This window comes from Aspergillus affinis (assembly GCF_023601865.1).
Source record: "Aspergillus affinis strain CMG 70 chromosome Unknown NODE_55_length_207115_cov_84_504473, whole genome shotgun sequence".
Classification (NCBI taxonomy): domain Eukaryota; kingdom Fungi; phylum Ascomycota; class Eurotiomycetes; order Eurotiales; family Aspergillaceae; genus Aspergillus; species Aspergillus affinis.
This window is the reverse complement of record NW_026515836.1, coordinates 36,705-51,853: the sequence shown is the minus strand read 5'-3', so window position 1 is coordinate 51,853 and position 15,149 is coordinate 36,705. Positions and strand designations below refer to the sequence as shown.

Here is a 15,149-nt window from a genome sequence, read left to right as displayed (position 1 = left end):
ACGAAAGGCCTACTCTGTAAAATTCGATAGTAGAAAATCGTGGAAACGTTCGTTAGATGATCGAGTACGGTACAAACTTTGGATACCTTGGCTGCATGGTAGTGGAAGGAATGATTCTGTCGAGTGAGCAGGTCTCTTTGACATGCAATGAAGGAATGGGTTGACCCAGTCAGTAGATATTCATGGTGAGCGTTGATAGTTTTCATCATAATGGAATTCAAATGGTCTCCTGCATTTCTAACGCTCGAGAGTCGCACTATAATCTAGCTACTGACGGAAGCGACTCTGCTCGGCCACCATGACGCTTATCTCTTGGATTGCAGTGTTGCCCATGATATCAAACACCGTGACCTTTGCCCCAAGTTCGTTAAGGAACCAATTCTTCATATCGACTGCGACGAGCGAGTCAATTCCATGGGCATGAAGGGGTCTATCTGTTTCAATGTCCGTCTCAGACATCCCCAAGATATGGGCCACCTGAAGGACAATCCATTCGGTGATCATAGAAACAGCCTCCTCCGCTGATGCGGACCTCAGCGCAGCAGGGCGATCAATTGATCCCTTGTCAGCGCCATCATTGACCACCGACGAGTTGCTATCAAGGGCCATTCGAAAGAGATGACTGAACATTGGGCGTCGGATCGAATGGTGGAGTTCCACGCCCTTGGCAGCGATGACAGATGGCATTTCAAGACCTATCACGGGCTGAGCATAATCGTGAGAAAGCAATGGAAGCTGCGGATTGCAGTAATAATCAAACAAGGCGAGGACCTCCTCCTGTTTGATCTCCATCAAGTGCCCGAATCGCCGCAGAGAATTTAAAAGAGAACTGTTCTCTGCCGCGACACCATCGTTAAGCATCACACCCATATCAATTGTGACAGCCTTCAGACCCTGTGAGATCCGGTAATGTGCAAGGGCATCCTGGAATGTATTCCCGGCTGCATAATTGGCCTGTCCTCTGCTGCCAACGACGCCACTGACAGAGGATACAAGAACAAAGAAGTCTAGGTCAGTCGGCATGGTCAAGTGAAGATTCCATGAGACGTCCGCCTTCGCAGCAATGCTGATCTTCCAGTCTTCATACGTCATGTTTTGGAAAAGTTTGTCCTATAAAAGCCTTATCAATATCTGGCACTGGGGTCAAGTCACACCGAGGGGGTTCAATGCTGGGGGCAATCAAGACTCACTCGCAACACCATAGTTCCTTGGATACATCCACGGATTGGTGGCATCGAACTTGACAATTCAGCCAACACTTGTTTTAACTTGGAGAGATTTCCAACATCAACTTGGGGCGTTGCCACGGTAGCGCCTTGCTCTTCCAATTCATGAATCAGCTTGTATGCTTCAGAGTTCCTAGGCCCCGAGCGAGAAAGAAGAATCAGATGGCGCGCCCCTCTGCTGACCATCCAACGTGCCAAGGTACGTCCAAGCCCTCCAAGCCCACCAGAGATCACATAGGTAGAGCGACTGGAGAACTGATAGTTGGGCCTTGTGCGTGTTTTCACCTGGAGTATATTAGATATTGGAAACTAAGGTAGAGAGGTCCTTGTCTTACCTTGATATTCATCCCTTGCTTCAACTCAATGATACTCTTTCCAGTAAGCTCCCTTTCTTGCATTCGACGGAATGCAGACTCAATGTCGTCAGCGGGAAAGACATGTAAGACCGATGGCTTCATGGTAACATGGTTCTCAAACCATAACTTCACAGCCTGCTGGAATGTCCGATAGACGATAGCTGGCTTGTGTTGAAGCAATTCAACCAGATTAACAGAAGCTCGAGAAATATTGACGGCTCGTTGTCTAGGTTTCCAAAGATTAGGGGCGCTACTACTGCTGATCCCGATGTCAATGATACGGGCATATGCCGCCAAACAACCAGATAGATCTGGACCACCCCAACTGGTCAATGAACCAACCACAACGTCGATCCCTGATTTGTGGGTGACTGATTGAACTCTTTGGCAGATGGATGCATCGCCGGAAACAAATACACTGTCTGGCGAGAGATTAAACGTGTCGTACAAAAGCTGTCTCTTGGCAGCCGAACTGACTGTAGCAAGAATATGTGCGCCTCGTTTCATCGCCATTTGAATCAGGATTTGACCAACACTGCTCGTTGCTTCGTGAATTAGCACCCATTCACCTTCTTCCAGGCTTGCAAGTTTATGCAGCGAGTAGAAGGCTAGCCAAAGAGAGGTTGGGAGTGAAGCAGCCTCTGAAAAGCCCATTCCAGGTGTCATTGGAGCAACTGCATCGGCATTAACACACACTGAAGTGCGAGCTAAGCCTTCTCCAATGACACAAACGCGATCACCCGGCTGGTATGCAGTGTTGGTACCCGCCTTTTGCACTACACCAGCACACTCGGTGCCCATCGCCCATCGGTCGATCCCACCCATTGCAGAAAGATAATCTTGCCTTGTTAATCCAATCGCGTGGACATTCACCACGACCTGATTCTCACGAGGCGCGAGAGACTCGGTATCATCCTCCAAAAACTCCAGTGTCTGGAAAGCACCAGGGCTACCCATATGGAGTGAAGCCTGCAAATCAGGACCAACCTGCCGCTCATCTTGCACATGGGGCGCTAACATCGACGATACTTGATCATTCATGAGATCATTCTCAGACAAGCGAGGTATCTGAAGTATGCCCTTGTTGGAGGAGTATGCCGATTCCATTGCCTCTATTGGGTCATTCTGAATACTGAGAGTCACTCTCGACAACAAGTCTAAGAACTGCTCTTGTGTCTCCGATCCATCCAGTGCTAGAGTGACAAACTTGTGAGAGCTGTCTTCGGAAGAAATGACGCGACTTAATCCATCGATAAGACCAAGTGCAGGGATATGTGTCTTCACTGTAGGTTCTGTGATCCATATAGCGTTTTGAACTTTCAGGAGGACTGCATGCAAGAGATCAAAGTCCGTCTCCGATATGCCCTCAAGGAAAAGCTCCCGTAGTTCAACAAGGAATACCACATTCGTGGATGATGAAATATGAATGTTAGAAATCTCGTCAAGGGTGAATATTGATGTAGACCACTTGCTTGCAATAACCTTTGCGATATCGTTTTGGTATGACGATGACGGATTCCTCACAACAACCAGGTCGTTTTCTGGACGTGCCTCTCCATTTGCTAATGATATCGCGGTGGAGACCAAAAGGCTACTCCAGCGACACTTTTCATGTTCTTGGCCAGGTATATCGAGGTCAACACCAGAGAATCCGCTGTTTTGCAATCTGTCGTTCCATTCGGCTGCTCGCAAGCAAGGGCTATGGGCTGCTCGTGGTTCATGGTCCAATGGGCTCCACCAATCTTTATGTAACCCAGACGCGAATCCAACACTTAAAACCTCAGGCTCGGTGATTTCATCGATGAGAAGCTTTCCTCCGGGCTTGAGGAATGTGCGGATGTTCCGAAGGGATTCACCAATATTGTCTGTTGCGTGTAAAACATTCGCAGCAAGAATGAGGTCATAACTCCCTGGTTGGAATGATTGTGGTATTGGGTCCTTGGAGATATCACAGACTTGATACTCCATAATGTCTGCATGGTCCTGGAACCTTTCCTTAGCCTTCGCAAAGAAGGCGGGCGAAATGTCTGTGTAAACATAACGATCGCAACGCTTTATGCCATCTAAGCATATTGTCTCCAGTGCGCGTGCGGTTTGACCACCAAACCCGGCTCCAATTTCGAGAATGCGCATGGATGGGTTTTTGAAACAGAGGTGGTCAATCAAAACAGAAGCGGGATGGGTATAGTAGGGATTTGCAAGCATTCTCTCAGAGTAGGAGTCAATGAGCTCGCTTCGGAACACAACATCCAATGGTTCGGCATCTCCGGTCAATACTGAGAGCAAATTGCGCCCGACATGCATAAGAAACCGACCCTCGATTCCAGTATCTTCCACCTTAGCAATAAGCTGTTTTCGTGCCGTTGGCAAGCCGAGAAGCTGCTTGCTTGCGAGACGGAGAGTTTGGTTCCGCGGAAGAGATTGCTGATACTTCATCCACATTGTATAGCGAATGAGATAGTCTGGGACCTGAGCTGATGGGTGCTCTTCCAAATGCTGAATGGCTTCCTCCACATAGCAAAAGATCGCAAGCATTAGATCATCGTGTTGAGATACAACACTTGCTGGTTCTTTGGGTCTGTCACGATTAATCTCCTCCATAGCCTGGCTGGGATCCATCAGTTCCATATCTGGTCTCCATCTCAATCGAGTACACAGATGACGAGATCCTGCTTCAGCTGGCCCGCCAAACTCAATAAATGAAGCCTCCACCCCTTCAAAAAAGATAACAGGTTCCAAATTTGAGGCTGTAGCCATGATGTTTGTAATCGCAGAACGATGTCCAATATGAACACATTTGGCAATGCCGCGAAGCTGCTTCTCGCTTTGAACATTGTCGCGACAGTCAATCCAGACACTAGACGCGCGTTTTGGAACCATGCCTAACATGCGGTCTTTTAGAGAAAACACAGCAAGAAGAATTATTTGAGCCAAACCATCCAAAGTGCACGGGTGGGAAGTAAACTGCTGGTTCCGCGGGTCACTTTTTTGGCTGACCTTCCAATTATCCGTTCTGATCTTGGTAACAACCTGTCTCTGGGGTCCAGTCTGCATGTCTTCCAGAACTCGGAAGGAGTGGCCATATTGCATTGCAGTTTGATCTATCAGAGCGTATGGATCTTGAGAATCACCGCACGCAGTTGCGATATCCTTGGCCCATTCATGAAGATCCCCTGCGGGAGTGAAAGAAACATCTGCATTCATGTTGCTCCGGTCAAATTCTCCTCGAATGAATCCAGAGCAGCATTCCGTATGGGCGTCATTCTTGATCTCAAATAGTCTGAAGTGAGACCAACTCGATCCATCAGAATTGGGTTCTATCCTGGACAAAACAAGCGAAGTTTCAATTGCATTCGCGTTGCCACCAAATATTAAAGCACGTAAGAACTCGACATCTTTCATGTGAATAGAAATCAGGCTTGAGGGGTGGAGTTGCCGGAACGCCTCTATAGCCATCGCCATCATTCCTGCGGCGGGAAAGGCGATTTGATTGTCAACTTTATGATCGCGAAGCCATGGGGCTTCATTCAAGCGAATAGTATTTCGCCATTGCGCGACTTCCGGGTTCCAGTCAATAATTTTTGTTCCTAACAAGTCATGGCGGGGTGTGTCTCGAAATCGAGTACCCTTGCTAATACGCCCTTCATTCCAATAGGATCGAGTATGGTCGAACGGATATGGCGGCAGACTGTGCGGTATGGCTTGAGGACGTTTGTTGACAGAGTTGACTGCGTGAAGGTCCACCGGAAATCCGGCACAGTGAAGCTTTCCAATGGCAGCAAGCAAAGACTGATCAGCACGGCTCTTACGGTCAAGTGTTTGAATGTATGAGGGCTTTTCTGTGCTTGAAGATTCCCTCAAAATGTCATTGATAGGCCCTCGGAGAGCGCCATGAGGACCAATCTCAAGGATATGAGAGACGGAAAGATCAATTGAGCGCGATTTGCCGAGTTGCTTGCGCGGGCCTTTGCTTTTGCCAGCCTGGGCAAGGACTTTGGCCAATGCCCCTTGGAATTCAACAGGCGATGTCAAATTTTGGATCCAGTAGTCGGCCTGGCATAAAGATTTGGGAGTCACAACATCCTGCGTCACTGATGAAATCATGGGGATGTGTTTGACATTCTCTCCTAACTCGAGTTTATTCATGGCCTCTCGATATTCATGTGAAATCTCGTCCATGACAGAAGAGTGGTATGCATTTGTGACGCGGAGTCTGCGAGCGAAGATTGAGTTCTCGTCAAACCACTTCTGCAAGATCTCTAATTGCTCTACATCGCCGGAGAGAGTCACACTTCGGGGGCTATTGACACAGCCAATCGATACTTTCAGATCGCCGATGTACTCTTTTAAGCGATGAAGATAGGAAGTTGTGTCACCAGCTGATAACCCAACGGCCATCATAGAAAGATTCTCTCTTCTATCTGCCAGGTTGGATGATAATAGACCTCTGTAGTATGCGATCTTCACAGCAGAGGTCCTGGACAAGCTGCCAGCTGCGTATGCGGCAGCAATCTCCCCTGATGAGTGCCCAACGACAATGGTAGGTGAGATTCCAAAGCTCTTGATTAGATCGACCAATGCGATTTGAAGACAGGTTGTCAATGGTTGACTGTATTTTGGCTCGTCAATTGAGACAGAGCTCTCCTGGACTTCCAGGAAATTATGAAGAGACCATGAAGCTCCCAGGTCCTCTAGACAGCATTGGAGAGTTTTCAAGGAACCTTGAAAAACGGGAAAACATAGAAGCTCACGGCCCATCCCCAAATACTGAGCACCTTGTCCAGTGAAGACAAATGCAACTCGGGAATCGCTCCGTGCTCGTACCGGATTCAGTCCGGATTCTTCATGGAGGTTTGTGCCACATGAGTCGACAATGATGAATGACCTCCACGAAAAGAGAGTTCTTCTTTCCGCAAGAGTGTAGGCTAAGCTGGCAAATTCGTGGGGATTCCTTTCAATGTATTCTCGATACTGCAACGCGACATTCTGACAAACCGTTTGCCCCGCGGCCGATAGAACAAGAAGCTTTGGTGATTTGCTCATGCCTTCCGACTTATTCCCTGAAACGTCCTCGGAGCTGCTTCCATCAGTATTCATGGGGTCAGGAGCGAACATATAGTTCGTCAAGGCAATCGAATTGACGCTGGGTGGAGAAACACGGGTTCGAGTGTAGCCATGGAGGCCGCGTGAACTGAGATAATGATAGGCGTCATCCAGAATGGCAATTGCATTCGTGCCACCAAACCCAAATGAATTCACCTGATGAATAACTGTTAGTCTGGTTTTCGGATAAGTTTAATGGATGATCTTGGATTATCACTTACACATGCTCGTCGAAGACCCTCTGTGGGCCAAGGAATCGCTTTTTGGGGGAACTAGCAGACGTTAGAGATATATTTTCGCGAGTCAAGATGACAGGACCGAGGTAAGATGTGAGAGAGGCAAAAGAGAGGAGGACAATCAAGGACTGGGGAACCGAGCATGGGGGAGGAGAAGAAGAAGAAAAGGGGGAGAGAAAAGACCTGGTGATCTCTCTATGGGATGGCTCGCCACCTTCCCAATCGGAAATGCCACCAACGGAGAGACATGCGCACACATAGAGAGAGGAGGAGAAAGGAAATAGAAAAGAGAAGACAAAACAGAAGAATCTTACATGTAAGCCCAATTGATCTGCATCGATGCGAGGATTCAACTTTTCCAAGCCGGCAATCGGAGGAATGACACCATGTTCGAGAACAAGAAGTGCCTTTATGAGACCTGCCACTCCACTTGCACCCTCCAAATGGCCCACATTGGCCTTAACGGCTCCAATGTAGAGTGGATCTGATGTCGAGCGACAGTCGCGAAAGGCATTCCCAATCGCATTGGCTTCTATCGGGTCTCCAACGGCAGTTCCTGTTCCATGCGCTTCAAAAAAGCGAGTCGGTTCCATGTCAAGGTTGGCCAGTCGATACGTTCGTTTGATCAAAGAAAGCTGAGACTCCATACTTGGCTGGGTAATTGCGGGCGTTTTCCCATCTTGATTGGATCCGGTATTGCGAATAACTGCACGAATGGTATCGCCATTCCGTATGGCATCTTCGACACGTTTGATGACCAGAACCCCCGTGCCTTCACCGCGAGCATATCCATTTCCACGCTCGTCAAAGCTCCAGCATCGACCGCCAGGTGAGAGTAAGCCAGACTGAGATACCATTTTCATGAAATTGGGATGGAAGATTAAGTTTGTGCCACCGACGAGACTCTTCGGCAGAGATTAGCCATGTGAGGGAAGCAGCGGAACTGTATATAGCATTCATACCATAGAAGAGGTCCCTGTAAGAAGATCCTGACATGCCAAATGAAGGGCCACGAGGCTACTTGAGCATGCAGTGTCTATGTTCATCGACGTGCCTTTGAAGTTAAAGAACCAACTTAGTCGATTGGCCAGCATTGTTGCTGCAATACCACAAGCGGTGTGCCTTTGCTCTTTTTCCTGCATATCCTGCTGCATGAGGCTACCGTAGTCATTTGCAAAACATCCAGTGTAAACCGAAGTATCAGATCCTGTGCAGCTTTGTAACGAAACACCAGCTATGGCTAGTGGTTAATTCAAGGTTCGTGCCCATGTGCAAGATTCAAAATAGAGCATACCATCTTCCAAAGCATGATATGCTGTTTCAAGCAACCGTCGATGCTGAGGGTCCATACAAGATACTTCGCCAGGGGTGATGGAAAAGAAGGGTGCATCAAATGCCCCAAGGTCCTCTTTGACAAAATGTGCTTTACGAACTGGAAACTAAACCAATTATACATAGGTGAGCCTTCAATTCCAAGTGAACACTGCGAAAATACTAACCGTGCTTTCGCGTGATTCATCAGGGTGATAAAAGTTGTCAATATTCAGACGGTCTTCTGGAAAGTCTGCACTGGCACATCTTCCCTCGCAAATCATCTGCCAGAACCGTTCGCTAGATGTAGCCTCTTCAGGGAATTCAAAAGCAAATCCCACAATGGCTAGATCTTGTCCACCTTCCGTGTGAGTTGGCCCAGAGAGATCTGGACTATCGTATAGAAGAGGCATTGTGGAGTATAGTTTCAAGAGCTGGGAAAATAGAGAAACCGCGACTTTTTATCAAGTCAAATATTGAATCTTGGAACGCTAGCTGTTACTGAATATCTCCTCCTTCCGGAGAGGAATCCCGGCTCTATTTAGCAAACAAAGGACAAATCACTGATTAAGTGGATGCTGTTTAGTAGATCCCCGTTGGCTCTGACGGTTCAACATAAAAATTTACCAAGTCATGTGGATGTAACCTACTGAGTATGTACGGAGTATGTGTGGTCTACCCTACTCAAGAACTAGTTCCTCCAAGCTTGTCAACCCCATACTGAGTAGCTTCCCGCCCCATCTTCGTCTTGGGGTATTGTTTCTGACAAAACAAAAACAAAATACTATCATGGGGTCGGTCCGTGGCAGTAGATATTTTTTAATTAATTCATCGACCAGGGTTTAAAAAGAACAACTCGTGGCAATTTTCCGGGCATACTCCGGAGTAGCGTATGCGGGTGGGGGCAGTTATGTATGTACGTCCATATTAGCACTAGCGCTAATATATTCAATATAATATACCTTTACCTACTCCGTATACGTAGTAGCTTTCTCTAAGGATCAGGCCATCGGCGTGAGACATTCATGCCAGCCGATTTGGGGCGCCTGCACGGTACTCCTCCTCCGGTGCCAAGACAAGCTTGGGACACATTAGTGCCTAGGCAAGGCGGGAGAGGCTTCATTAGCGAGATTGCTAGGTACTACTCTGCTATCTTGAACTAACGCGTGGACGTATTTGTATTAAAATACCTAGGCAGTTTAATGCCTGAATGAGCACATTGGCTACTCTACTATTTGGCCCCAAACTCGCTACCATGATTCACTACCCCGGCACGATGCTCCTAGCCTTGGCTACAGCAAAGCGTATGGGATCAAGAAACCCGTTCCTTGTGGCACGGAGATAGCACCTAAGACAGTAAGCAATTAGTCCACCGTCCGCGCATACCGGATCTAATAACAGAAGTGGTTATCTTAACGGGGGCTCAGGATGGGCTAAAGATCCTAGTCGATTATTCAAGGAATCCCAGAAAGATTGTAACTACGGAGTATGTAAAGACTACAGTACTTGTGCACGGGCTCACTAGTGCGTCTATTGTTCCTCCCTGTCTTATCGAGCGGGCTCGCGAGGCCTGTATGCACATGTAATGTTCAATGTTTCAAGGAAAGTTGGTGGCTGATATTACCAGTGTTTGACATTCTTCTATTTATACCCTGACCACATTTGAAGATGGCAAAGTCCGCATATGATCTAACTACAACCCGCAAACATTTGAACATGAGTGAGATTCCACGAAAGCCTGACGGTGTGAAACTGAGAGTTCTCTGCCTGCATGGAATTGGGACAAACTGTGAGGTATGTAATGACGCCCAGGCACTGTTAATTTAAATCGGAGCCCTTTCAACTAAAGTTGTGGTGAAGATATTCGAGGCCCAAACCGGTAAGGCTACCGTCAATCATCAGCCTTTCAGAACAAGCCGCTCAATATTAACGGGACCTAGCGGCGTTGCGATATCAACTGCGCCACGCATTCAACTTCGAATTCATCGGCGGAGAACATCCATGGCCAGCTGCTCGTGGAATTGCAGAGGTCTTTGGGCGGGATGAAGTTTGCTATTCTTATTTTGATGGAACACCATCAGGAGCACTGTCAGCCGTGGAAGACCTTGCAGACTATGTGGCTGAGAACGGGCCATTTGATGCTATCATGGGGTTCTCCTTGGGGGCTACGCTATCAGTAATGTTCCTATTCAACTGGAGCAAGCTTGGGTTCGTGGAGTCGCCATTCAAATTCGCAATTTTACTCTCCAGTTGTTTGCCATGTGACTGGGATGCACTTCAGATGAGAAGATTAGAATTCATGGACCCAACACAGGTTACTGCCCCCATCAAGGTCCCTACCATCCATTGTTGGAGTCCCCAAGATACGGAGTATCCGGGCGAAAGTCGGCTCGTAATGGAAATGTGTGACGCTTCAAATCGTGTGAACCTGCAGCACTCAGCCGGACATAACCCGCCAACTCAGCCTGGTGAGGTTGATAAACTAGCACAAGTGATTCTCGATGTGTCAAAAATCACTACTCAGCCTCAGTGAAGTTTCGAGGCTAGCCCTATCTAATTAGAATCTTTCTCGCGCTATTTGTTGGTTCTTCAAGAAACCTGGGTTGCATTGTTATATACACGTTATGATGTTGGGAGTAACTAGAGCTCTGGAGAGAGTAGTTCATGAACATTCATCATGAAAAATTGGCCCCCACTCCGTCATCTGCATGTGCCATGTGCGTGAAGACATGCCCCCCCTCCTTGCTGTCATGACCACTAAGTCGGTAACCCAACATTATGTTCATCCTGCAGCTGCAGCTAAGAAAGGGGGCTGGGTTTGTAGAACCGCCCCTACTTACTTTCAGGCCTGTAACACTTGTCCCCCACGCCCAGTGAACCTTTGGACCCCATTACTTAGACGCAAGATTTTATTCAAGCCTTGTATTACTTTTTATTTTATGTATGTCCTAATCCCCCCCTGTCTTTCTTCTTTTCTTATTTTGTGTCTTGAGTAGACAGCGGCCAATCTTTCACAATGTTTGGATCTCAAGATTTGATGCCCGACAAGATTCACAATGACTTCGCGGTCTTTGTGGGTGTTACAACAGTGTTCACTTTCCTTTCGACAGTTGCGGTCATATTACGGTTTACCTCCCGACTCCTGACCCTTTCAGTGAAGTGGGATGACTGGACTTGCTTTGGTGCGCTGGTATTAGCATACGGAAGCTTTATCTGCATAGTTATGGCAGCCACAGACGCCCATGGTGGATATGATATTTGGTTCTACAGTAAGGCAACATTGATCAAATATATGCAAGTAAGGTGTCCCTCATCTCCAATTTTGTCAACTGTTCTGGGACCTTGGGAACCCGTAAAAATGTTCAATGCCATTAATGTTGATCGATTGAACTAGCTTGTTCTTAGCTACAACATGATGTACACCGCTAGCGTCACGCTTTCAAAGGTCTCCATTCTTCTATTTTACCAACGCATCTTCCAAATTCGAAAACCATTTCGCATTGCCTCGTGGGTTGTGGGCTTTCTAGTCTTCGGCTTCTTTATGTCCAATGAGTTCGGTTTAATCTTTTCATTTAGCCCAGTGGAGGCACAATGGAAAGTATGGTTGCCCTACACTACCATCCAGATCAAGCAATTTTGGCTTGCCACAGGAATTATCAATGTTGTGCTAGATTTCATCATCCTTTGTCTCCCACAACCACTGGTTTGGAAGCTTAAAATGGGCTGGAAACAAAGGGTTCTTCTGTCTGGAGTCTTTTGCCTTGGAGGAGTGTATGTTCTGAATAGAATCTTGTATTGCAAGAAAGATACTAACGTTATATAGAGTATGTATCGGAAGCATTTTGCGCCTGAACTTTCTCACAAAAGTCAACTTACAGAACCCCACAGGTATGTTGAAACGCTTGACACGGTTGTTGATTTTCCAAAGCTGACTCCTAGCAGCTACTCAAAGCGTCGCGGGTACTTGGCAAGTGGTTGAAATGAACTTGAGCATCATATGCGCCTGTCTTGCAACGTATCCGAGTCTTTATCGCCACTGTCTTCAAAGGTTTTCAAATTACTCTCGGACTTATGGCTCCGACTATGTCGATAGAAAGCCACTAAAAGGCGGCTCCTCCAGTTTTGGCGGTTCTACACTATATGCGAAAGGGACCCAATTGGATCAGCATCCCACAGATAAGGCAAACCATGCCTCGGAATATGCGATGAAAGATATGGGCTCGGTGCGTGTGCAGACGGATGTGAATGTGAAATGGGACGAAGAATCACAAAGGCCGCCTTCAAATGTTCATCAAGTTGTTTGACATGCTAATCAAGGAGAGCAACCGCAAGGTTACTATGAGGCTGGAAGGTTCAAATATTCCAGACTACATTCAAATGCTACTTAGTATATAGTTTATGACTTGGGTATAGGTTTCAGATTTGAGATTGTATGGCTCGAATGTTTTGTGTTACTCATTGGTTGTTTATTTTCGTAGCAAAACTCTTTGTACAGTACCCAGAATCAAGATATCCCCAAGGTTTCCCCACGGACTCCCGACCTTGAAAAAAATAAAAATAAAAATAAAAACAATCAAAAATATAGAAAGCCACTTGTTCACTGCGGTTCATGGCTATTTCAAATGTTGGTCCATGTTGGTCCATAGCATCTTACCTGTATTTTGAAGCTTATGTACATGTGGATGCAATCCTTGGAAATCGGTCGATTTAAACCAGCGCTTGAATGTAAATATTATCGCTTGTAATTTTTCTGAGATATTCTATCATAGTAACTAATGGGACTTCAATAATATCGTCAATTGATCACTATACATGTCTGCACATGTGGTGACCGGCCAGAGGATGAAAGCCGAGCCAAAACTTTATTCATATTCCAGGGAGACCATATACCTTCCCTCTCGCGAAAACAGTAGTCATTCTCTTTCATATTCGCCAAGCGAACCCGAGGTGATACTACCTTATACCTCGGGTTGTGGATATGCAAGGCTTTTCAAGGCTTTTTAGTAATTAAAATATCTACATTGCTGTGATACCCCTTGGTAATTCGGGGGCTCTAAAAGGCCCCCACCTTTTAGCCTATATTTAAGAAGCATCATCTACCCCACTACTTCTGTCGTTTCTTACATTTTCTTCATTTCAAGTTCCTGATCAAACTCAAGAAACCATTCCTTTCCGTTCTTTCTTTGAATCATGTCCGCCCCAAAGCCCGAGATTGTCCTCATCGGAGGTGCCTGGCACTACCCAGAATCATATGCCAAGTTCCGCACTATTCTTGAATCTCAACTAGGCCTGCCGGTCCACGTCCCTCAACTCACATCTATGAATGGTGCACGACCTCCAACCGCGGACCTTTATACGGATTCGGCTGCCATTCGCCAATTGGTCACTGGATTGGCTGATGATGGTCGCTCTTTGATTGTCCTTATGCATTCATATGGGGGTCAAGTTGGCACCAATGCTCTTGCAGGCCTGGGAGCCGAAGCTCGCAAACAACAGGGCTTATCTGGCGGTGTGATCCAATTGGTCTACATTTGCGCGCACGCAATCTCGGAGGGTCAATCGATATTCGGGCTCATTGAGCAAACTGGGCATGGAGAGATTATACCTTTCATGTTCGACTACGCCGAAGACGGGACCTGTCTTCCGAGGGATGCTAAGGGTGTTGTCGGCCCCGGGCTTTCAGACGAAGACCTGGAAACCTTCCTAGCATCCCTAGGACGTTGGAATTCAAAGACCTTCGGTCAGCCCTTGGAGCACTGCGCTTGGCGGGAGATTCCCGTGGCCTATATTCGCACTCTGAACGACTCCCTCCTACCCTTTGCCTACCAGAAAGCTTTTGTAGAGGGCATAGAAGCTGCAGGGCGCAAGGTCAGGACCTTTGACATCGAGACTGGTCATTGTCCAACAATCACGACACCGGAGGAACTCACCAATATCATTCAACAGATTTTTGCGGGTGCTGCTGCCTAGACTTGACCTGCACATGTGCCGGGTTCGGTGTAGTCTTCTACTTCCATAGTGGAGAATGTATATATCTGCCGCCCCCCCTCAAACTGTTCTGATTAAATCATCACGCAACACATCACAATATGAGTCAATGGCTCGTAGAAATTAATGGCAAACAATTGAGATAACTATTTACAGTCTTAAGTATCTTGAATTTTATTCAGACAGAGGTTGTGAATGCTATGAGCGACTTAAATTTGTGTACATGGCAATTGTTTACAAGTTTATGCAAGTGTTTGCCGTGTCTGCCTTATCATTTGCAAACCGGCCCAAAATAGTGATCTTCCAGATATCAGCCCATAAAACGGATTTACTTCGGGGGGAAAGGTTTCACATATTCCAAAATCATTCTATCTATCTTCAAACCAATCATGAAGATAGGTGGGGGCTAATCATCCGAGGGTAACCTAGGGGCCAAATAACAAAGAAGGGAGAGGGGAACCATGCTACGGTCATCAACAGTAGGTTGCATTTCTACCAATCAGACCGTTAGCTGACGCTCGCAGTTGGGATGTTCACCCACTGAGCTACTAAAAAGACCAGAATTCCGAGTCAATGACTTGGAACGTGCATCGCTCTATCGTAGTTCTTGGCCAGTTCATCACGGACCAATTATTCAGGGTGGAGGGCCAAATGACAAAGAGGGGGGAGGCCAATTATCCGGGGGGTGAGGGGCCAAATAAGTTAATAACTGTGACGGGAGGTAGTTACTGCCTAACTACTGAATTTAGTTTATGTTTGACTAAAAAGACCAGAATTCTAAGCTAACCGCTTAGAATGCGCATCGGCCTATACTCTCCGTAGTGGTTCTTGGCCAAAGAGGCGGGGGCCAAGTATAGTATATCGATACGGCAACCAGTTTTAATATTACAGATTGTTGCGTATCTGTAATACTCATTTTTAAGGAGGCT

At 46.8% G+C, this 15,149-nt stretch overlaps 4 protein-coding genes across 4 annotated transcripts; 3 read left to right on the top strand and 1 right to left on the bottom strand.

Annotated features, from left to right (window-relative positions):
- Nucleotides 1-267: 267 nt before the first annotated feature.
- On the bottom strand, nt 268-8,645 carry KD926_008433 (putative polyketide synthase; the record flags this gene model as incomplete). The annotated part of the gene is made up of 8 exons (XM_053101157.1): nt 268-1,110; nt 1,191-1,511; nt 1,562-6,841; nt 6,907-6,957; nt 7,236-7,826; nt 7,884-8,155; nt 8,216-8,360; nt 8,421-8,645. The coding sequence occupies 8 exons, from the start codon at nt 8,643-8,645 to the stop codon at nt 268-270; spliced, it is 7,728 nt and encodes a 2,575-aa protein (XP_052955213.1).
- A 1,255-nt stretch (nt 8,646-9,900) lies between these two features.
- KD926_008432 (uncharacterized protein) lies at nt 9,901-10,765 on the top strand (the record flags this gene model as incomplete). Its single annotated transcript, XM_053101156.1, has 3 exons — nt 9,901-10,026; nt 10,093-10,111; nt 10,173-10,765. 3 exons carry the CDS (start codon nt 9,901-9,903, stop codon nt 10,763-10,765), a joined length of 738 nt encoding a protein of 245 aa, XP_052955212.1.
- Nucleotides 10,766-11,248: 483 nt separating this feature from the next.
- On the top strand, nt 11,249-12,536 carry KD926_008431 (uncharacterized protein; the record flags this gene model as incomplete). Its single annotated transcript, XM_053101155.1, has 4 exons — nt 11,249-11,530; nt 11,627-12,003; nt 12,056-12,120; nt 12,175-12,536. The coding sequence occupies 4 exons, from the start codon at nt 11,249-11,251 to the stop codon at nt 12,534-12,536; spliced, it is 1,086 nt and encodes a 361-aa protein (XP_052955211.1).
- Nucleotides 12,537-13,422: 886 nt separating this feature from the next.
- KD926_008430 (alpha/beta hydrolase) lies at nt 13,423-14,202 on the top strand (the record flags this gene model as incomplete). The annotated part of the gene is made up of 1 exon (XM_053101154.1): nt 13,423-14,202. The coding sequence occupies one exon, from the start codon at nt 13,423-13,425 to the stop codon at nt 14,200-14,202; it is 780 nt and encodes a 259-aa protein (XP_052955210.1).
- Between the last annotated feature and the right edge of the window lie 947 nt (nt 14,203-15,149).